The sequence below is a fragment of the Myotis yumanensis genome, unplaced genomic scaffold, assembly GCF_028538775.1.
Source record: "Myotis yumanensis isolate MYYU_CA2020_CCGP unplaced genomic scaffold, mMyoYum1.0.hap1 SCAF_6, whole genome shotgun sequence".
Classification (NCBI taxonomy): domain Eukaryota; kingdom Metazoa; phylum Chordata; class Mammalia; order Chiroptera; family Vespertilionidae; genus Myotis; species Myotis yumanensis.
Window position 1 is genome coordinate 61,208,901 of NW_027223757.1, and position 24,745 is coordinate 61,233,645.

The following is a 24,745-nucleotide window of genomic DNA, read 5'->3' on the forward strand; positions in this document are numbered from 1 at the left end:
GATCAATCCTTGGGATGATAAAACAATGAGGAGATCTTCTGATTAATAGGCGGGCAGCACTATTACAGGACATAGCCCAGGAATAAAATTTGCCTTATTTAATTAACATATCCTTCCTGCTCAAACTTGGAAACCATCTATGAACAGGAGCCTGAGCAGAGACCCCTTCCTCACAGCTTAGTCATGATGCAAGCAGCCATACACTGTGCGAGTCTTGTCTTGAGACAGGAGAGAGAGAGAAGAGAAGAGATTGGTTAATACTACTTATTTCTTTGTCCTCTTCACCAAATAATTTGATTTATAGCCCATCTTTAAAAAAAAAAAACCATAGGGTCCAGATAGCCTATTTTGACAGCTAACTGTAGGTGATTTTGGAGGAGAAAAATGTAAAATAAACCACTTCTTTCTTCTTTACTCTGGTTCACTTACAGGCCTTCTAAAACAACTGTCAGGAAAAATGAAGTTTTTTAAAAGATGCGTAAATTTATTAAAACTTTGAAGACATTTAACAATTTATTGAAGTCAGCAATATAAATTCTTAACTCTAAAACACAAAAATTCAATTTCAAAGGCTTTAGAAAGAATTCTTATAAAGGGTTATTACTACATTCTTTGTTAGGGTGGTACTTGGAACACTTCCCATATCATTTCACCATTTCACCCCTGAACCATTGCCTTGATAAACTGACCAGCAGTAGCACATGAAATTGTGGAGAGATGAGAGTCTCATATTCATATTTATCTAAACGTAGCAAGTAGCACCGGGTTTCCCATTAATGAAATGCCGTTTCTTTGATAATTCTTTGGAGGAATAAGCCTTTGCATTCCCATTTTCCCCAATCAGAGAAGAGCCACTCAGGTGCCTTTGTCCTAACACACCTTTAAGTTTTTGTCAGGAGTTAAAACACTGGCTGAATTATCACCGGAGGAGTCCTTACAGGGATGCAGGTAAAAATGCCTCAGAAGGAGCTTTACTCTGTTTTGTTCACATCTCAAATCCACTTGGCTGGTCACAGGTAGGCAGGCGGAAACTGGTTAAACACTTTGCAACCATGATTTTTATCCACGAGCAGATTAAGATTATGAGGACAAGGCATGCCCTCAGAAGCGGAGCCAGCAGTCTGCCCCAAGGTGGCGGTGCAGGCGTGAAGTTGTGACAAAAGCCATCCCAGCCACCTTGCGCCTCCATCCAGGTGCGGTGCGTCTCCGTGAGCCAACTGCACAGGAAGGTGACCAGGCGCTGGCAGTCCTGGTCAACGGTGGCATCCCATTCCCTGCGTGCCTGCGAGTGGCCTGGCGGCGGTCTCTCCAGCAGGGCCCCCGCGAAGGACACGAGCGCCACCACGCTGAACCAGTTGGGGTCTGTGCCGTCTGGAACCAGCGACTCTATCTGGTCGACCATCTGCTCGAGGCGGTTTCTCTGCCTCCGGGACCAGGAGTGCGGGGTACCCAGCCACGAATGAGCAGCCAGGGAGCGCATCACGGTGGCCTCGGGCGTGGACGGCGGCTGCGGGGCGGTGCCTCGCCTTCGGGCGCGGTGCTCCAGGAACTCGGTCAGCAGCCGTCGGGTGCGCAACTTCAACTCGTCGTCCTCCATGGCCTGGCGTCTCAAGGGAAATGAATTTTTTAAATGAAAATAAATCAGGTCAAATCTACCCTTATTACTAGGAAACAACTCAAAGCAGCAAGTGTCCCACTTACATATTCATGGTCAAGTGCATTGCTGTGAGAACTAAATGGCAACCCACACAGAGTTCTCAGACAAACAAGTCCATCATGAATAGCATTAGTAATACTGGTTACCATCTCTGTCATATGCTATAGGATATTCTCGAGCGTATCATCTTATCCAATCTTCCCAGTAACCTTCAGAGAGATAACTAATACTTTCTGTATTTTATGGATAAAAAAAAGTCTTACGAGGTTAAGTAACTCATAAATTCCACCATGTCACGTCCCATCTTTAAACTTTAGGATAAAGTTCAGTCCCTTTTAGCATGGCATAAAAGGTCATGATCTGTCTCCTGGTAACTCCTGTGATGGGTCCCACACATACCTTTTTAAAACATCACATTCCTTTCCTGGTATCCACCAACCCTATTCCCTTGCATAAGTTGTTCCTTCTTCATTAAACACCTTCCCTCTAGTCTAACTCCTGTCCACCTGGCTGACTTCTACTCATTTATCAAGACTCCATTCAAGCATCACCTCTCCTAAAAGAAACCATCCTTGACTGTTCCTCATTCACCTTCTCCAGAAACAGGTTGCCTCCTCTCTACTCACTCTTTCACAAATTTCATCACATGGCACCAAGCTTGGTCTGCCTCCTGCCCCTCCATTTGGATACTGAGAGAGCAACAATAACTATTTCTCATTCAGCTCTATTTTAGCAGCATATTGCACAATATCTGATACACGATGGGTACTCCATATATGGTGGTAGAATGAAAGAAAAAATCAGATGCTGAATAATGAAACACAAGTAATAAGCAACACACAGAAACTGAAACCCAAGATTTCTGAATCCAAGTTCTTTATGTAGCAGACATTTGAAAGAAACCCTACTATTTTCTACATTTCCTGCTAAATACTGGAGACAGAAAGTTGAAAAAGACATGATGCATGACCTAAAATACAAATATACACATGCTGTCATGCCTCAAGATTGCCAATTATTATAAAACTATTAGACACCTTGTTTGCAATATAGTATTCCTGGCTCTATGCAATCGCTCAGAGTTCCCTGCACACAGGAACCAGCCTTTGTCTTTCTGTCTTAGGTATCTGGCTGTACCCCTGGTGGTAATATCCTGAACTTTTCATCACCTGAGCAAAACCATTACACAGGCAAAGATGCACAAAGGAAACTTGCAGTTGTTACAGAATGCATAATTAGCCATCATTTTCAAGGTCCTTTGACTCTGCAGAACTTGATTCTGCAGGCAGGGTTAAGGGGTGATCCTGAGACTAAATGTTTTAAAGTTCTCTTTAGATGATTATCATATAATAAAACATTCTATGAAGCCAGACAAATTGATTGTGGCTTCTAGCAATGCTCTTCATGTCATCAACCCAATCCAGAAAGTCTTTAGATTTTTTGCATAATAAAAAATAAATATATTTTATTTGTAGTCATTAGTGAATTAAATCTATATATATAAAAGCCTAAGCGACCGAACGACCAGTCAACGGGTTGCTATGATGTGCATTGACCACCAGGGAGCAGACGCTCAATGGAGGAGCTGTCCCCTGGTGGTCAGTGTGCTCTCACAGCCAGCCTCCTGCGGCCAGCCAACCTCCCACGGCCCCTCGACCTGGCCAGCTGGCCCTATTCCGTCCCCACCCCCCACTTCGGCCCCAATCACCAGCCAGGCCAAGGAACCTCACCTCAGCACGAATTCATGCACCGGGTCTCTAGTGTTAGAACTAAAAGCTATTTAAGAAAGCAAAACAAAACACAATTTCTCCTCTTGTTGAGGGTCAGTTTTAAAATAACAAGTAATTCAGACAGAAGCTCCACTCTGAGATCTGAAGCATGATTGAGTTAGATGGGATCTTTCATATCTGGAGTGAAATATTTGCATATTCATAGGGGAGATGCCAGCAGGCCCATCAGCTGAAAAATGCCCCCTCATAGGCCAGGCAGGCCATTGCCTTACCCCGAGGTCAGAAATGTTCACCACATAGTGTGCCTATCAAATGCAGGAACAGGCCCTTGGAAAGATGGTTGTCAAATGCACTGGGTTAATTGAAGAAAGTTCTCTAATGTTCTCTTTTACAAGGACATAAAAAGTTTGGAGAAATACAAGAAAGAAAGGGGTCAGTAAGAAAGAGAATGAAAATGGAAGAGAAAGCTATCTCAATTTTATTTAAGGCCTTCCCTGTCACAGAAAAATGCCATCTTTCCCAATCTTTTATTTTAACTGCCTCCTAGAAATAGAAAATAAATCTTTCATTTGAACTTATTATTACATGAATTTTTTTTCTAGTTATAATAAACTTTTTCTTCTACCCAGTCTGTACTATATCACAAGAATATTGCATTTTTCCATATGCTGCCTTGAAACTGTTTCAAGCTCATTTTAAGGATTTATATTAGTCCAGGAAACATGTCTAATTTTAATTAACAACAATTAAGTGCCTACTAGAAGGCACTGTGTGCTAGGAGCTGTGGAAAATATAAAGATCAACACATACAAGGAAGAAATTGAAGAGAAGGAAGAGGATGAAGAAAGAATATGCAATGTAGGCATGAGATGTATATTAAGATAATGCTAATTTCAGTGACTTAATCCAACAGAAATTTATTTCTTACTTATATCAGCCTAATGCTTGTTTTACTGGTCTGCCAAAACTTTCCTCCATACAGTGATTCAGAGACTTAGTCACCTTCTATCGATGGCTCCACTGTCCCCTAGGGTCCAGACAGAGAGAAAAAGTGGAGAAAGCAAGCAATCTTTAGATTGTTAAGCAACAATTCATTAGACCAAAAGCAATAGAGATCTATAATTGGTAAGAACCAGGCATATAGTTGATTCTGCCTTAGATGAAAGAGGGATTGAGAAATGCAGCCAGGCCTGGGCAGCTGCTTCCTGCTGTCACCAGAAGCAGGACTCTCTGGTTAGACAGCTTGCCCGAAGCCACTGCATACCAGCACTATCATGAACGTGCGCCAAGGAACGCGGGAGGCCCATGAACCTTGAGTGTTAGAAGGGCTTGCGCTAGGCTAGGCACCGATTGTTCATGTTGAGATTGTGGTGGCTCAAAGCAATTTCCTGGCCTGAGAGCCTCCAAGTAAATGTTTACTGGACCTTACTGATCTTTACTGACCTCTGAGACTGTGCTGCGTAACTGCCGTGCTTTACTGAGGGCAAGATGTGTATCTAAAACTGAATACAAGTGGACAAGGCCAGGACTCGGTGTGCCTCTTCAAGAAAGAGACTCCACCTGGCCCCCACCCCTTAATAATTCATATTTTTGTCTAGCATTTTCACTCGTGCGTCGGCCCCTCCTGCAGATCCTGAACCCCGCCGTGCAGGTCATGGCAACAGCTAGCTAGCTATCTCTGCCTCAGAAGAGATGCAGCATCGAGGACTTCAATTTCAACATTGATGTTAATTTTTTTTTTTATTCTAGTTGGATAAAGTGGTTAAAAATATGGGTCCTAATTTGAAGGCATGATTGTAGGTTAGACACAGAGCCATGCCTTCAGTAGGCACTTAGGCCATTTTTCTTAAGCTATCTAATTATTTTGAAGGAAACAAATATTTCATACAATACCCAAAACAAGAGTTGCTGGAAAAGATACACTTGTCTCATGTGTATAGCTTTCACTAAACAGGGTCTGGATTAGAATGATCTATAATAAGATATTAGCATAATCATATCCAGGTACTAGAGTTAGAATATTTTATTCTTTTATTTTTATGCTTGTATACTTTTAAATGTATCTACAATGAACACTTAATATATACATCCTCAGTGATCAATAAGTTATAATTACTTATAAAGGTAAACACAATCAATGTTTTCATAGTCTGAGATTTAAAGAACTGGTTTTATTTTTTTCTTTTCTTATAACCATACAAGCTTATTCACTTCTGTTTTGTCTATTAGATTACAGAAGTAAATTGCTTTTACATTAATCTGTTTTTTTACCATTTGTTCAGATTGGTTGCTAATTCTCTCTTGGATCCATTGTATGGCTCTCTCCCATAGACTACTACCCCACTACTGCCACCACCTGCACAAAATGATAATAAAAATATTGGGCTTTTATAATGTACCAGTCACTGAGCTATTCTCTTTATTTGTGATATCTCATTTCAAACCCCCTATTTGATTAGATAAGTGCTATTATCACCCCATTTTACCTAGGGAAGCTTGGAGAAGTATACTACTCTACTCAGCCAACTTCTAATAGCTGAACAGTAGCTTCAGTGAATATGAACCCAGGCAGAGACCATGCATTCAAACACCATAGTACCTTCCCTCCACAAAAATATATGTTATCTAACAACCATTTATACATGCAAAGTAGTTTATAATATTCAGGGAACCTATACAAACATTAGTGCATTAGATGTTTAGAGTAGCATGAGGATTATCTCCCTCATTTTCCAGTTGAGGTAGCAAAGAGTCAAATACTCAAAGTTTCAAAGGTAGTAGAAGGTGCATCAGTATATATCCATCCAGAGAAACAGCAACCACAGTCATTATCTCAGTCAAAGGTGATTTAATACAAAGAATTGGTTACCAAAGCATTGGAAGGGCTAGAGTAGAAAAGGGGAGATGATTAGCAATGGCAGTGAGCCACTACCATCACTAGAGCTGGAGGGACAGAAAAGAAAGTGTTGCTATCCAGAACCAATGGACACTGCATAACAGAGCAAAAGCACAGGAACCCACTTGCCTCCTCACCAGATATCAGAAGCCAGCAGTTCTGCTGAAGCTGCTGGGCTGGTTGCTTTCACTGCTAAATGACATAGTTGTTTGCATTGCTCCTACAACAGCTAAATTCGGATGCAGGAGAGAAAAAAATTCAGCTTCTGCCTTTTTCCCACCTTAAAACCTTATGCATGTTATTCCATTGGCTAAGTCAGGGGTCTCTAGGAAATATGATTTTTCGAATTCCAACCATGTGCATACAGAGGAGAATATAAAAGGGCAAGCATGAAGCTGAGAGCCACGCGACAGATAACTGACCCAGTGGCAGAAACAGAACTGAACTCAGGGCTTCTGGCTTAGAATGAGTTCTTTTCATTCAATGTGTACTTATGCAACTACTCTAACAGACAGGAAGACAGGTGCTAGAGATTACCATTATGATCTGGGCACAATGAACTAGGTATGAACTAGATACATGAACTAGATGTGAACCGGTCATGGACTTGTGGGGATCAGTGTGCAAATGAATACTGCAACTCTTCCCATGATGTTGCATCCTCTGAACAGAGCTGAGGCATCTTGTATGGTTGAAAGAGTTTGCTGGACTTTCTTGTGTCAACTTGATCAAGCTGGGAATCGTGTTTCATAGTGTTTCCTACTCTATATTTCTGAGTTAGAATTGGCCTGAAGAGGAATGTGCACAAGACTGGAAAGCAGAAGTAAAGGAGAGCTGTGATCCTCAGAAGTCTTGGTGGTAAGATAGTGTAAGAACAGACAAAGAAGTGCCTGGTGAGTCTCATCTCTCCTCTACGCTACATGCAGCTTGTCCTCCCAATGTTGGTTCTACTAGTCACCTAGCACAGTGGTCGGCAAACTCATTAGTCAACAGAGCCAAATATCAACAGTACAACGATTGAAATTTCTTTTGAGAGCCAAATTTTTTAAACTTAAACTATATAAGTAGGCCCTGACCTGTTTGGCTCAGTGGATAGAGCGTCGGCCTGTGGACTGGGGGGTCCCAGGTTCGATTCCGGTCAAGGGCATGTACCTTGGTTGCGGGCACATCCCTGGTGGGGGGGTGTGCAGGAGGCAGCTGATCAATGTTGCTCTCTCATCGATGTTTCTAACTCTCTATCCTTCTCCCTTCTTCTCTGTAAAAAATCAATTAAAAAAACTATATAGGTAGGTACATTGTTATTAACTTAATTAGGGTACTCGTAAGGCTTAGGAAGAGCCACACTCAAGGGGCCAAAGAGCCGCATGTGGCTCGGGAGCCGCAGTTTGCCGACCATGGACTAGCATTTAGCTGCAGGGAAGTGGTAATCACACAGCAGCGGGTGCTTCCCCTGAGTCACTCCCTGAGCTGCCCCTTCACTGTCTCACTTCAGCAGCTGGATGTGCTTGCTTAGCAGATTTTCCTGCAACCAGTCCACTCATGCTGGTCCACCAGGTGGTTAGCGACTCCTTTTCTAATCCTCCGTGCAGACCTTCACTTCCCAGCCCCCCAACAACTGTGCATGGTCGGGTTCCTGTCAAATAAATCTCATCTCATAAACTCAAAGTGGGCCTGCTATCCTGACTGATGGCAGTAGCATCGAGGCCCTTTGGTATTTCCAAATGCAAGCTGTGTTTAGAACCCTGGAAAGAGCTGTTACATGCATGGTTCATAATGATTTCTTACCTAAAACATAGCTACCTCTCAGCTTATTTCCCTCCCAGACATCATTTGTACTCTGATTTGGCTACAAAATTCAGAGTCTTGCTACACCTCTGACATTAAATTAATAAATAATTTAGCAAAATGCCTCTGGCAAGTCTCCTAGAAGCTCCAAGCAGATGACCAAAAAGATAACCAAAAGAGCACTTGAAATGCCTCTACCTCTTGCTATAAAGCAAGAGTCTTTCCCTTGCTGCTTATGTCAGTTGAATACTTCTCCCTTCCCTGGCATCATGCTTATTTCCCTGTACTTAATGCTACTATTACAAGTCCTCTCACCTTCCTGGCAGGCAATACGTTGTCCTGCTGACTGTGTATTAGAAACAGAGTGTACTGACTGCCTTTCCTTGTGGTGTCATGATTATTACCACAGAATAACAGATTCGACAAAAGCCAGCTCATCAATAAAAATCAAGAGTTGCCTTCCTGAGCTGCAAATAAGGGCTGGGGAAAGATGCTCGTGTGTTTTTCCTGTGAGTCACTAAACCATGAAGTTAATTTTCCTAGTCTACGGTTTCAGTAACTGTGATAGAAAATATCATCACCCAAACTATTCGAAGTACTGACCAACGGGGATGAAGCTAATGGAAAGATTTTTGACCACAGTAGAGGAAAAGTTCTGAAATCCCACTTCAGCATATACTCATGTAACACATTTAATTAATTGTAGAGAACACAACACATAAAATACAAACCCAGGAGAGACTAGGAGTTCACGGGGACTTGGATAGCCAGAAGCAAAAGTCAGAGTCCCGGAAAGTGAGCTGCACAGAAGAACTAAAGATGTGGTTCTCTCACAGAAACCTCTAAACAACCCTGAGCAAGCAAGGCAACATTTGGGGGTTTATCGTGACAGAATGAGGTGAAGAGGAGGGGAAGAGAGGCAAAGAGATTCCACCCACATTGACAGACCACTTTTGTTCGGAGTGGCCTTGGTACAGGGTAGTTTAGAGAGAGCGAAGTCAAGAACAGGGAGCCAGAGCAGAGATGCCTTCATGAGACTCCAAAGAGCAATATGAAAAAGAGGCCAGAGAAGGAAAAATGACAGAAGACACAAGGCTTGAGAGCACACGCCTAGAAGCAATCATCTGACATGCTCTGCAGATGCTGAGATCTAACTGGAGAAAATTTTTGCAGGAGAGGGTGTCACGAAAAAAACAGAGAGAGATGGGGTACACATTTACTTAAATTCTTCCAAAATATTTTAAGGCAGTTAACAATAAAAGTAAGAACTGAACACTCTTAAGTGCTAATACACACGGAATCGGAATGTCGTCATGTTCAATTCTCTAGCCCCACCTCACCCCCCACCCAAGCCCAGCACTGTTCGCTGTTCCTGGAACACAGTGGAAATTTAAATAGCATTTGTTGAATTAATGAGTAAAATAAATAACATAAAAGCAAAAGAAAATGTTACCAAATTTAACATTTGAATTAATAATATAAAAGCAAAATATAGTAAATTAAAACATGGAGAAAAGCATAACCAAAGAAAGACAAATACCATATGGTTTCACTTATATGTGGAATCTAAAGAATACAAAACAAATGAACAAAACAAAACAAAAACAGAGTCACAGAAACAGAGACCAAAGAATGGTTACCAGAAGGGAGGGGGTGGAGGATGAGTGAAAAGGTGAAGGGGAACACAGACAATAATCTTGTGGTAAGTTTTGCACTGTGACAGATGATTACTAGACTTAGTGGGGTGATTACATCATAAGGTTTTAAGTGTCAAATCACTAAATTGTACACCTGAAACTAATACAATATTGTATACCAACTATACTTAAATTTAAATAAAAGAGGGAAACAATATAACAATGATAATTTGACTAAGGAAAGCTGCAATAATTGGCTAATGATGGAACTTCCTAGAAGCCAAAGTAAAGATTTTATAAAAATAAGTTTAATAGAGTTATAGTTTCATAGAATAATGAATAGCTGTTTGTCAGTTCCCAAGAAGGCTTTGTCACAAGGATATTTATATGAGACTGAGAAGTATCAAGGACACATTCTCAAAAGTCATTTAACAAAGCCTATTACAAAGGACTTCTACCTATGGTTATTTTTAATAACCTTTGACAAAGCTAAGGATGGAAAGTAAAAATTTTATTTCTTAAAGGAAATTCAAATGAAGGGCAGGGCATTGTGATAAAATCTAGAGATGTAGCATTTTGATGATATGTCTTAATACATGGATATATTTCAGAGAATGACAGCTTAACTTCTCTTTTACTATTGCTCTCTAAGATCCATTTTCCCACCAGGTTTTTGAGGAGTGTTGATATTAGATAATGAGAATTATAGGAAGGAATGATCATGAAGAGTAGCTATTCTGTGTTGATTCAGAGACTGTCCGTTGGTATTAGAAAGCTGGTGTATATATTACAAAGATGCTCCTTTAGTAGGGCCAGTGCTGGGTCTGACATGTAGTCTGGACTAGTTGTAGATCTAAAAGGCCATGGCAGTGCCCACAGTTCGGTTCAAGCTTTTTCTCAGAGATAAGCTACAACGCAGGTCAAATTTCTCAGTGTATATAACTGCACATCACTCTATAAAATATGGATGAAATGGAAGAAGCCTAGAAGATTTTGAAAACTGAAGTTACCACCTTTACAATCATGGAATTGTGAAACTGCCAGACAATGCAATTTTGGACAGTGTTGAATTCCAGTGTCTAACAAGACATTAATCAAAAATGGACCTACTGTTAACCAAATGAAATCACTTGTTGCATAATATTGTAAAATATAATCTATCTCTTTGCCAAGTTATCTAAAATACTGATTTATGTTTTGAAATAATTATTTAGATGTTCTTCCTGACAAGGCTAAACTAGTTCCCACAGTGTAAAAGGCAGCCAATGCCATCAGCACCTGGAATCCTATTTGCAGGAAGTCATAGGTCCATTTCACCTAGAATCGCTCAGGAATAAGCTTAAATATGTGGGGCAAGACACAGCCCTGTTTTACTACATTTAAAGTCAGTTTCCTGTTATACACCTAAAGCTAATAGTATAATATTGTATGTCAACTGCAATTGACATTTTTTTAGTTTAAGAAAAAAATAATTAAATGCTCAAAAAAATAATAATTTTCCCTAGCAGATTATTCCTGCTTGATTTGACTAAAACTATTTTTGCAATCAAGATACTCCGAATAAATCTGAAAAATCTTTGATATATAGAGATCATATGATTTAATCTATAAACAATTTTTGTCTCTGGAATCACAGATCAACAGTAACTCAGTAAGGGTTACAAAAAGTATAATTATTTTATTCAGGAGAAGAACAACATTAAGACTGTGACCAAATATGGAACAGTGAAGCCTAAATCCTGCTTGTTTCTCTGGCAAGAAGATAAATGATAAAACCAATGCCATCCTCAGAAAAAGTCGTCGTGAAGATCTGAGAAACTGTTCAGAATCCTGATGTGCATATAATGTTGGGTGTGGGTGATTCACATCTTTGCAGACAAAAGAGACTGTACTTTGTATTCCCACCGTAGATACTATATTAGAGAAGTGAATTAGAATAACTAATATTGGAAGAATTCAAACTTATAGTCAAAAACCAGTTTCAAGAGCTCTTATATAAAATGCTCTTCCCTGGACACCTATTTGGCCTTTTTGTTACCCACTGGGATTGAAAACCAGAATCAACCATGATGCTTTTCAAGCTACAATTAATTGCCTGGGACCCATCTCTAGGAAATGCCTGGATCCCAAGTCATGTCTTAGGAGAGCAAAACCTACCAATTAATGTCAGCCGTTTTAGAGCAAGAAATAGTATCTATCATGTCTGAGCGTATATACATTTGGAAGATGCCTATTAAGCAGCTAGTATTATTTACCCAGACACATGACTAGAGGAATATACAGTTAGAAGGAAAATCAGGATCCAATTTTAGGAACTCTGACTTGCAAGCTTCCCATCCCTCCTCAGGAGTCTGACACCATAGTTTTAACCCACATCCCTGCCATCTAGGGCGCATGAACTGCTGGAGAGGGTTGTTGTACATTCCTCCCTAGATGACAGGGCCACACTACACTTCACCTTATTTCGTTCATTTTCTATCTTTCACTTTGGCTAATCCTCGACAGACTAATCAGAGTGCCTGAGCCACATTAGCATCTTGGCTCATCCTAACCTCAACACACACCTGATCCAGCTTGAACAGTGCATAACAACCTTCTAGTCACCAGGCATACACTGTTCCCCGACAAGCAACTTCATTAGCAATTTCTATAGTTTCTTATAGAAATTCCTATAATTTCTATTAGCAACCACTTTGTAAAATCCCAATAACCTGATTTGATGATTACACACACACACACACACACACACCCCTTTCTGATGTGAAGTTGTGCTTAATTTGTGGACAGGTGAAAAAATGAAGTATTGCACACAAAAACAAAACAGCCACAATAAAGTCTAGTCTATTCTTTAGACTATAAGATGATGGATGACATACCAAAAGGATTCCACTCGCTCTGAGTTTCCTAAAACTCCCTGTCACAGCATTCTAATTCTGTATGCTGCAGATCCGAAGGGGGAGATACTAGGGGAATATAGAGAAGATCCAATCATTTTCAATCAGTGACCTAGAGAGTCAATACAACAAATAATTAATCATTAATAATACGGATCCTCTTCAGTCATTGTCTTCATTGTCTGATGGAAAATATCATGGAGGAGAAACAAAGGACTTAAACAGAGGTCATTTATTCTTTAAAACAGCGGTCGCCAACCGGTGGTCCGTGAGGTCCGAAAGGTTGGCGACTGCTGCTTTAAAATTTAAGTCACTCATAGGCAGAGCACATTAACTCCCCTGAAAACAGGGGAAGGGGAGATTTCAGGTGAGAGCCAGTGTGTTTACTTTCTTGCCGTGCAAAATTTCAAGAAATGTTATTTTTTGTTTGTTTCTGGAAACATTCATAACCAACAGGATCAGAGAATATGCAGCTGTTTGCCTTCTGTAACTTGAAGTCGAATGTGTCTACAGTTTCTGATTTACTAACTCTGACATGGTATGACAAGTCTGGTGGATACAGCGCACCTGACCAATTTCTTGGGGTGGGAGAATTTATAGCCTTTTTCAGTTAACATGCCCAAGAAAAAGGGCTGCTGGGAGAAGTGACCGAGCTCTGCAGGCTGCAAGTAGGCTAGTTGATGAGAATGAAATTGGATGTGCATGAGGCTAAACACTGGGCTCTGGGAATATAAAATGAAAATTTGTAAAGGAATCACATTCATGTAAAAATAAATGAGCAGTGTGGCAGATTTGAGAGAAGTCAGCTAAATGAGATTCTCCATTGTGGGGGGAACGAGTGCTCTACATATCAGAACCCAAATGAACAGCAGAAATAAATTCAAGCAGAAGAGAAGTTGGGAATTTAAGACTGTGAAAAGGTTATCAGGAGGAATGATTTCCTGCTAGAATGTGGAGTCCCAACATTATATACTTTGCACTATAGTATTTTGTGCCTAACCACAAAAGCTGTTCAATTTCTCTCCAGGTAAACAAGGGAGGTTTGCAGGAGGACTTCTTTTACTAGTTATGATACACTGGGGATTTTTTTTCAATAAAGGAAGTATTTTTTGGAGTGAGGGAGTAAATGAGGTTTGCTGATCTGGAGGCATTGCAGATTCCAGAACTAGGGTGCAAAGCTCCCTGTGCTGAAACTGCAAATGGAGATTAACTCCATCCCTCCTCACCGGTTAGTTTCTGTTTATCAATTCATGTTTTCCAGAGTGGAAAGGGGGGGGGAGGGAGTGGAGAGGAAAATAGCCATTCAAAATTACAAGGTCCCCTGCCCAGAGCTGACATGCAAGTACTCAGTCCCCCTCAAATTCTCTCCTAACATTTCTGAGCAACCACAGTGGTATCAAATGGATATTTCTGCTCTGCTCACTAAAGGCAGTGCCACAATTGTTGATGCCCAGGACATCCAAGCAGATGCTGCCCACCCCAGGTGCTGACAGTACAGGCCCACTAACCATGCTGTGTCACAGAACTGCCCTCTGCCAACCCTGCAGAGACTCCAATGCCACCTGCTGTCACTGTGAAAGCTGCTGGCATCCATGCAGCCGATATCTGATGTATATAGTTCCTTTAGTTTTCATTCACGTTCAGTTAAAGCTCTCCTTCCCCAGAGCTCAGCCCAAGGAAGCTCCAACAGGGTATAACCTGAATATAACATCCACTATCATCAAAATCTTTCCTCTTTTAAGATGCTAGTCCTTGGAGCAAAGTTTAGACTTGAGTTCCCTCCAAAGAGGTTTCTTCTTCCCTACAGTGAATAAGGTAGACCTGTCCCTCTAGTCCTGCAGACATGTCCCATCATGTCTTAATCCAAGGCACTGCGGGGTGACTATAATTCACTTATTTACCCATTCAACAGAGATTATTGAGCACCTGCTTATCAGAGACTCTACTGAATGCTAGGGATGCAATGGTGAAAAAGACCAATATAATCCATGCCTTCAGGGAGCTTCCACAGTACTAAGGAAGATAAAACAAAAATGAAATAAACTGGGATGGGTGTTATATCATTGCAAAAGCGGATGACTAGTATATAAAAACATGAAAAAAAATTTTGAATCTATGCTTTGAAGAGAGAAAATCAATTTGCTCAAGTTTATCCTGGAAGTAGGTCAATATAATAAAAGGTTCCAATGATTATGACCTTCTCAAAACAAAAAGGTTTTGGAGGAACACTCAAAATTACCAGGATGTTCTCCAGCACCAGCCCTGAGGAACTGAATTATAGATCCCTCCCGAGGTAAAGTTCCACAAGTATTTCCTCCTCTGTCTGTGATACCGGGCACTCAGTATAATTGGCTACAGTCAGCAACCATAGATTTCAGAACACAAATCAACCACAGAACTTCCAAACTGTCTTGGAAATAAGATAACAGCATTGTTCAAATTTACTCAGAACCATCTTTGAGGTTAGTCTCCCAACTCCCTGCTAAGTTAATTTGGACAGTGACTCTCCTAAATTTCCTGTGTGGGAAAAGCCCCAAAATAAGTGTGTCTAAATCTGCCCATGACGCCACTGAAATGTCCACTTTTACTGTCCCTCCCCGTGCCATCTACATGGCCATCCCTACATTTGTGTTGGGATTCTGAGGCAGATGGACTCTGATGGCCAACCACAGAGGCTCAAGAAGAACTTCCCCCCACAGGGCCAGCAGAAGAGTAGCATATTCATGCCCTGGCCAATGCGGTGCCAGGAATCTTAAAAATAATACGGATTTTTTAAAAGAAAAAATAAAAGTAAACCTAGTGCTTCTCAAACTCAAACAATTCCAGCTGCTCAAGAGGGTAAAACAGAGCAAACAATAGTCCCCGGACAGGTTAGAGCAGAGCAGTAGGTCATCGTCCAGGCCACCCAGGCCCAGGTGTGCACAAAATCTGCAGCACGTCAAGCTCAGCTGTCAGGGCACAGGGCCCTGGCTAGTGAAAGACTCAGAACCCAGGAATAAAGGTAGAGTGATGACCACCTAGATGGCAATGGTGGCCGCCATAAGAGTGGAAATTGCCGTGGAAACAGCATCAGTTGTACAAATGACCATGAAGGAAATACTGGAAGGGGGAGGAAACAGCACCACCCAGGCCCAAGCAGCAGAGGGGGAGGCCAGCAAAGAACATCCACCACCTCCAGAGAATGCGGTACGTCCTTTCACCATCTTCTTGGGAACAAAAAGAACTGATGGAGAACTGGACTTCCAGAAATCTATGAGGCTGAGCTGGTTTTGTGACTCTATTAAAACTTGGGGTTAGAGAAACACTTGTTACATCTGTATAGATTTAAATGGGATATCAATCTCCAGTGATAACAAGGAGTTCTGGGATGGACTAATAAAAATAAAAACACCCTGCACACATATAGCATTCTTTGAGGCAAGTGAGTTCATCCTGTCTATGCTCCTTATACTTCTCAGTCCCCATCCATAAACAAAACTAATGACAGCATGATTTTGTTGTCACAGGACCTCCACCTTGTCCTTTCAGGATCATTCAACCTCTTAGAATTGTTAGTGTAGGTAGCTAGTTAGTATTAATAAAGGAAGGGAGCAAAGGGAATCAGACATTAAGTCTAATAAACTAGGGAGCAAAACTGGCTATGCTTAATTAGGTCAGGAGCTATAGCTTCACACACTCCAGGGGATAGCAGCATTGCCCCACCAAAGGGATTAACACCCCTCCATCCACCCCATGTAGGGAGGAAGGACAAGCTTTCCAATCTCCACAGGGTACAACCAGCCATTAGCCATGATTACCAAGGGAGGAATAAAAATAGCAGGAGAAATACCTTTGCTAGACACATGCACAGTAGAAGATGGTGACCATAAGGAGAGGAATGTTGCCTGGAAAAAGAATCGGATTGGTTAGAGGGAGGGCCCAGCACAAGCCTGAGAAGGACTGGGAAAGAGAGAGGTCAGTTTGAAAACCTGAGGTAACAATCAAAGTGTAACAAAGGCCTTTCTCAGTAATGCATTTGTCCATGCATTCTCTCTCTGTAGCTGCCACACAGATCTAGCAGCCATGCCCAAGAGCAGGATCCAAGCACGAGCCTGGGTACAGCAATGCAGCTCTGGCCAGAGGGCAGCCAGGCACAGAGACTAAGCTAGCCATGGGGACAAACACTGAACTGGACTAAGCTTTGGCACAGACAACCAATGGCACAAAATTTCTGAACCTTGGACCTTCTTCAGGGCTTGATGAAGACAAGGCTGGACTTCTTCCACAGTGGTAAGGAGCTAAACCTGGGACAGCTTCAATAAATCATACATACCACTAAACCTCATCCTCCTACACACGGTTCCCAAAATGCTTTTCTTGTGACTCCATGAAAGAACCCCATTTCCACCAGTAACAGAATGACAGCTCGTCCAAGTCCCTGGCCTCCATTCCTGAATTCCACCTCTCTTCTCAGTAGTCACCCCACAATGCCTACCCAATTTGTGTGTTCAGTGTTCCGCCCTGTCCCTCCACTATCCCTGACAACTATGCCCAAATATTGCCACTGCCCTGCCCATTGAGCAGCATGTGGAGAACACATCTGGGAATCCTTCTAGTCTCTCCAGACCTTTTCCTTCAGTTAGTATGGCCTCTTTCAGTCAAAAGACCTTAATAGCCACTCAATATCTCAAGGTAATTTCCTCTAGTCTAGAAGCTCCTAGCACACTGGTATGAAGCCCAAAACACAAGCTACTGCCCCTCCACAAATATTTATTTTGCCTTATTGTGTGACATGCTGGACTTGCTACTTATTTTAAGATATAGTCAACTTGACCTCTGTCCTCTAAGACTTGCGGATTTCTCACAATGCACTTACAAAGTTTTAAATTTTCATATCATAAAGTGGTTCAGGAGCTCAAAGTTACAGGTTTAAGAACTCAATAACATAAATATACTTTATGCATTGACTTGGAGCCTCTAACCATGAGAAATATAAATTCTACTAATAAGGAATCACTAGTCAAATATACATAGGCATGAAGAAGGCCAACTTCATAGTTGTGCAAACTGTGCAGCTTACAGGACCCTGCTCTTGGTTTAATGCTCTGCTGTTTCTGTCTTAAAATTCTTAATAATTGTTTAACAAGGGGCCTTGCCCTTTCATTTTGTACTGGGACCCCCAAATTAAGTAGCTGACCCTGCCTGAGTGGTTCATGATCGCATAGTCTACATATTCAGTAGAGTTGCAATTCAGCAGAATTAGCAGGAATCTTCCAAGTAGAGCACAAATGAAATCACAAAGATATAAATCAATTAACATCAACTACTGGATCATCTTAAGAGATTCAAAATAAGGAAACAAATTAGCCATCCAATCATTATCACGAACAGGGCAAAATTCTTCTCTGCAACAAATCCTTTACTCTGTCCTTACTTTATGTTTCTAATCACTCATATGGGAAAAAAAAAGTTTCAGAATTTCCACAAGAAAAGGTTTAAAGTAATCAGGGTAATGTCAGGAAGACTTAGGGCTTGATATCCTCTTTATTTACATGCGTGGATATGGAGTTTATATAGAGTATATGTTTATAAAGAGAATAAAAAAGTATTTCTAAGCCAGAGGCAGAGTTGGCAAGGCCTGTGCTAAGGACAGGTGTAGTGCAGGGTGTATATGGGACAGTAATGAGAATATGGTCAGATACGGATTGAACAAAAGGAGCAGATTCAGAGAATACTTGAAAGCAGTACTTTAACGTGTGGGTAAGAGAGAACCTAGAAAGATTCTTGAGCAAGAGCATACAGTAACAAGGGTAATTTTCTCTGAAGCCTTGTTTGGCAATTTTTGTTTTTTGGTCTGTGTAGGAAAATATGAAGAAAAACAGCCAACTGGGAAATGCTGTAATCTACAATAATGGCAGTAAGCACTGACATTAAAGGAAGAAAATAAGATGAGTTTTTAAAAATTAGTCTCCAAAATGTTGATGATCAAGGGAAAATCCAGATTAAAATAGAAAGAGAAAGGAGGAGCTAGCTAGTACAAAACCCTGGGCAGGGTTTCCATTCAGCATCTGCGGAAAGTATGGAAGCAAGCACAGGAAGAAGGGCGACAGACACAGGAGAATCAAAAGAGGGAAAAACTTTAAAACATTCCATACTGGCAGCTGTTTCTATGATATTCAATGAGGAGAGAAATAACTTAGTAAAGGCCCCTGGATTTGGCAATGAGCAATTTAATACTGTCCAAGATTTCATATATCACTTTTAAAGGTGCAACAGCGATTTAATTTTCTCTTATAATTTTACATTCTTTCTGTGGAATTCTGCTCACCATCACATTCCCAGAACCTAGTATAATATGATGATAAATCAACCCCCTCCACAATAACAGAATCTCATATCACATCTTCCAAAAGTAAAGAGTTTAACTAACGAGGGGATTTCATGTCTTACTTCCTTTGACAGATACTGTAACCTCTTTACAGATCCTAAATATCTCACCAGACAAATATTGTAACCTGTTGCCAATGTTGCCAACAAATGCTTTCAAATAGCCTTTTTGAAGCAAGACCCACTTTGCCCAACTCTGATGAGCATCTTAATATATCATCTTCCCTATGTAACAGTCATGAACACAACTTCTCCCCTGCTGACCCTAAAACAAATCTCGTAGGTAGTACTGGCTCTCTTCTGGCACCAAAGAAAGCCTATTTTATCATGTTAGGGAACTAGGTGTGACAACCCCCAGCCACTGGCTGGTGAAGCCCTCTCCTTCCTACAATGCAGATATACATACAGGGCTGCCTTGTTTATGAATTTTGTGGCCTTTCTTTTCCACAGCAAATGGTAGGGATAGAAAAGGCACACTAAGAAAAATGATGAGTGAATGATGGTGATTAATCCTCTACATTTAAGACCTCTCAATAGTTATCCATCCACAAATATAGGTGGCACTGATTCTGCTTTGTTTGAAGCATGAAGAGAAATGGGTCTGTCAGAATAATGAAAGGGCAGGGCAAGAAGACAAAACAAGTTTTAGTATGTGCATTTTCTCTTTTAAAAAAAAAATCCCCCAAAATACACTTTACATGTGAGCTGAAAATTATAAGCTGAGAATAAAGGACATAAAGAATGATTGAAATTATTAGGAGGAAACAAAGTGCATTTTTTCAAAGGCAAGGAGAAGTCTTCCTAGGAAATAACTAAAGAAAACCAGAATAAAAGCGAACACCCAGAACACTGCCACATTTTTCCGTGTTGCATTTCCAACATGTTACAACCAAAAATGTTAATAGCCGAAAAGGCAATTAAACAATACATCTGAAGCCACTGTGAGCACTGGCTAGAACCAACACAATAGTACAGAGGTCACTGGAGGTCATGTAACACAGGAGTAAAGAAGAATACCACAGGCAGAAAAACATACAGGCGCAAAATACAAAGGGCTCAAGGACATCTCTCCAAGGTACTATGAGGAGGGGAAAAAACCTCAAAAGCTGTGCTGTAGATATAGGGGTGAAAGCACATAAATGAGGATGTGATTTCTATTATGCTGGTGCCATGCTAGATAAGCCAATAAAGGAGCTTAATCGCTGCAACAAAAACCCAAGGTTAATAGTGACAAACTCCACCAATAAGTTGCACAGCAACAATGTGAAAAAATAGGACTTTGGACAGAAGCCGTACAGTGGCTATTGTCTGCACCTGGAGAAGTTCAATAGAGCCGTGGGAAAGAAACCTATACAGATCTGTCCAAAAGAAAGGGGAAACTTTTAGACAGACAGATGGCATTTTTTAAATATAATAAAACCAGCTGCAGGGGAAATTTCTGACAGGAAAGTGAGGCCAAAATAAAATTAAGCATCATTAACATAATGGGCCCTAGAACCCAGGTACTATGCAATGAATGCAGAACGCACAATGGACTAATACAGCCCTGGTCCATCAAAAAGTCTAGTCAGAATTGTCAAGAAAAATAGAGGTGGTTGTCATTAATTTTCTGCTTCCAAGTGACCTCTTCAGGCATAGGGATTTCCCTAGAAAACTCACAACCAATCTCAATGATCAAAGAGAACTCGTCCTCTACCTAGTCCTCAACTTCAGGGGAGGACTCATGCCAGACAGAACCAGTTTGGAAAAGAAAAATAGTCACATGAAATGTGCCTTTAACTCTCAAACCACTGGGGTAGGGTGGGAGCAAGCTATAAGGATACAATGGGAGAAAAAAAGACATATATAATACTCTTAACAATAAAGATGTTTTTAAGGAAAATAATGTCTGGTATTTATAACTATCTAGAAGTGCACAGATATGGAAAAACTGAGGAATGCTCCTGTTTGAGTCTGATTTTTTTCGTAATGGCTATAAACTGTATAAACTGTAGAACTACGAGGCTACCTGTACTCCCACCAAGCATATCCCTCTCCTAGAGCAACTCTGTACCTCTGAATCGAGAGAGAGAGAGAGAGAGAGAGAGAATGAATGGCATGAGGAGAGACAGCTCCTAAAGGAGTACCCTTTGTCCTTTGTCCAAAGTCGTATCACTTCCTTTACATTCAAAATCCGCTAGTACTAATCACCTTGCCCACAGGAAGCCTGATTAACAGAGGTCTGGCTGGAGCCCTAGGTGTGAGGGGAGGTAGTTAACCCACTTAGCTGGGAAGGACAGAGCCAAGGGCAGCCTCCATGCAGACACCCAGCTTGCAGCACCATTCTGACGCTTCCCACAGCAGTAACAAGAGCCAAGTTTGAAAGATTTTTCTTCTTTCCGAGTTCAACCACTAATTCTATTTTGACTTGACCTCCACATGATTAATAAACATTATAATCCAATCATTTTCAACAAACCCACATGCACTGCCACTGCTCCCTTTCTTCCAGGTCCCTCCTTTTTCCTTTCTTCTCTTTAACTCACTTTCTTTCTGCTAAACACTTTTTTCCAATTTTCCCTCTCCTCTACCTTTCTGTCTTCCCCATTTTGAGCTCCCTTTTGCCAAGTTCCTTCCTTCATCCCCTCCTACCTTAGCCTCTTGCCTCTCTTCCCTCCCCCACCACATTGATTCTCTAAAATTTGCTGACAATTTGGATGCAAGGGTTTTGAATACAGTAAAATCTCTGTAACTCATAATTGGACAGGGGGAAAAAGGTCATTTAACTTGGTGGAAATTTTAGGGAAGAAAACTTTTCTTAAAGGCAATTGGTTTCAAAACATTTCAGAACAAAGCATGAAAGCACCGTCACAGGAAGGCAAACTGTGAACGCTCTTTAACTGATAGCAGATTTATAATTAGCATTTCCACTGTCTGAATGCAAATGTTTCAGCTGAAGGCCTTGCTCTCAATCAGCATAACATTTCCCTTGCTTACTCTATTAATTTACTTAGCAACCCCTTTTTTATAGATGGAGGTTCATGGAGGTTACACAAGGATTCTGACTAACAGAGCTATATGTCCCAGCAGATGGCCCATAGAAACAGCCTTGTTGGTCTACAAATTTTGCACAACAAACACTTGCTCTGTTCCATGGCCTTGTCACAATCACTCTCCATGGAAGAAAAATTTAATTGGGTATTGTTTGCCCTTTGCATTGTGAGCAGGCAGAGCTGGCCTCAGATATAAATATGAAAATAGCCTGTCTGTCAGCGAGGCCCCGCTCGCTCCTTTTCTTATCCTTCTCCTTCTCTCCCACGTGGGCCCCTAGTCCCATGAACAAGGGGTCTATCTCCCTGCCTTCCATGGAAGTGCTTCCGTCTTCCAAGGTCTAGTCCAGTGATGGCGAACCTTTTGAGCTTGGCCTGTCAGCATTTTGAAAAACCCTAACTTAACTCTGGTGCCGTGTCACATATAGAAGTTTTTTGATATTTGCAACCATAGTAAAACAAAGATTTATATTTTTGATATTTATTTTATATATTTAAATGCCACTTAACAAAGAAAAATCAACCAAAAAAATGAGTTCGCGTGTCACCTCTGACACGCGTGTCATAGGTTCGCCATCACTGGCTCTAGTCCCCACTCCTCTGGACAATTCACCTCATTAACAAAGGTATTAAAATAAAAAAGTATTGCATATCAAAAAATCCCTTTAATTATTATTTTGCCAATCAACCCTGTTGTCAGCAAAATATAGTTTACTTTTAAAAAATGTGTGCTGAATTTTTAAGAATTTTATATCCTTTTTGGGATCAAAGAAATAGATAGCTTTGAATCTGATTAACATAAGATCTCAAAACATTGACATTGCTTCCTATGAAACCCACCCTTCACCCACAACCCAGCCTGGACCCCTCTTTCAGAGTGTGCACATCCATAGCTCCTGGTGAGAGGCTTTCCTTAGCACTGCTGACTACTGCACAACCCATAGACTTCTCTGGCCACCGCTGATTAGACCAGAGCACCTTATCCAAAATGAGCCAGTCAATTCTCTTTCCAGAGAAACTAGAAATAGAACTAAGATATTCCAGTCATCTGGAATCTAAGGGCCCACATGCTTATGTAGACTTAAAGGCTGAGATGAGATCAGTTTTGGAGTCATGATGATACATTCTCATTGCAACCTGCCCAAAAATAAGTTGGCCATTTATAACTATTAGGTTCTTTCACTGAAGACACAAGCAATAATATTTCAGCATCAGGACTGAGCTAAACGTCTCACCACAACTGGATGACAGAAACAGAGCCGAATTGAGTCCTAAGGTAAGAAATGACCCGCCAAAAAATGTAATTTTATACCTTCTGATATAAAAGAGTTGCATACACAGTATTTTTACCCAATCCCCAATGTTTCACATCACACATTTCACTAATGCAAAGTTATTTCTAATGCCCTTAGGGCTAGTTTAAAAACTATGTAGAGCTAAGCTGAGATAAATATGTTTGACACTTGTAGTAACTGTCTTTGGAGTGTGGATTTCTGGTTATGTTCTTTCAAATGCTAACTAGTGTATATACTTCAAAATTTAACTAATGGCCCCTCAGACGTAAACCAACTCTGTATATATTGATGTATGAATACAAATATGTATATATGCATATATGCATGTGTATGTGTATATATGTATGTATATAAATACACACTGTCTTCACTGAAATGTTTTAAAATAGACATTATAACAGCCATGCGCTAGCAGAGCCTAAGAACCCGGTCTGCAGAAAGCAGGACGAATCTGATGCCAACAAGCAAACAGAGCAGGGACACCTGAGGCCCCACGGGAGAATTCTTAAGACAGATGCCTTCATTTTTGGTAATTTTCTTCTCTCAGGTTTCAATCCTCCATGAGGCCTAGCTGCATTTCCTACTTTGGGCTTTTATGAGATACTCCTATATCATTATATTAGATTTCCCCTTTTCTTGAAACTAGTTTAAGTATATTCTGTTACTTGATACAAAACAATCCCAGACTTAGAGATTAATTACTAATATTACAGAATTAATATAATTACAAACAAAAATAAAGAAACGTGATATTTTAGTTAGCCCCCAGCCTCATTACAGGTGATTTCATTTAGCTTATTAAAATATTGAAAGCAGCTCAAGGACCTCAGCTGTCGTCTTTAAAGACTCTTAGGAACTCCCAGGTGAGAACCACTAAACAGATGTCTGAATGCTCAAGTGCTTTTTTCTAAAGGTCTATAAGCATATGTTCATTTTAAGAGGATGCTTTTTAAACGCAACCAACCTTTGTTGAATATCTGACATAGTCAAAGAACTGTCTTGAGTTCTATAGTTCATTTAAAAGTAGAAGACATCATTCTTGACCATGGGGGTTAGGATTCTATTAGCATTCTAGGGCTAGGGAATGCACGCACAGAAATGATTACAATGAAGGTGGTAAATGTCATGAAAAGTACAAATACACAGGGTGTGTGAAGACAGGGGATAGACTGCTCAGCTCAGTAAGAGTCCACAAGTTCTCAAAGTACTGAGTAGATACTGATAGACTGGTGTAGTCTGCATAGGCAGAGATATAAGAAAAATAAGGAAGACGTACCAGGCAAGAAAAACTACAGGGAAGTACAGAGCTTGGAAGTCAGAGGACTTATTCTAGAAACAGTAAGACTAGGGTTAAAGTCCTCCAAATGGAAGTTAATAGATGCTATTCTAGGGTAGTTACAGTGAGAATAGAAATGAAGGGATAAAATTAAAGTTGAGAAGATATGATGACAAATTA

The 24,745-nt window shown here is 40.7% G+C and overlaps 1 protein-coding gene and 1 pseudogene across 1 annotated transcript; one reads left to right on the forward strand and one right to left on the reverse strand.

Annotated features, from left to right (window-relative positions):
- Positions 1–985: 985 nt before the first annotated feature.
- On the reverse strand, positions 986–1,597 carry BCL2L10 (BCL2 like 10). The gene has a single exon (XM_070419094.1). The coding sequence runs from the start codon at positions 1,595–1,597 to the stop codon at positions 986–988; it is 612 nt and encodes a 203-aa protein (XP_070275195.1).
- Positions 1,598–15,620: 14,023 nt separating this feature from the next.
- Positions 15,621–24,745, forward strand: part of LOC139012868 (E3 ubiquitin-protein ligase TRAF7-like) — a 28,954-nt pseudogene continuing 19,829 nt past the window's right edge.

Bases quoted from the DNA above. Each gene is read 5' to 3' on its own strand.
- BCL2L10 (XM_070419094.1), bottom strand. From the start codon at position 1,597: ATGGAGGACGACGAGTTGAAGTTGCGCACCCGACGGCTGCTGACCGAG.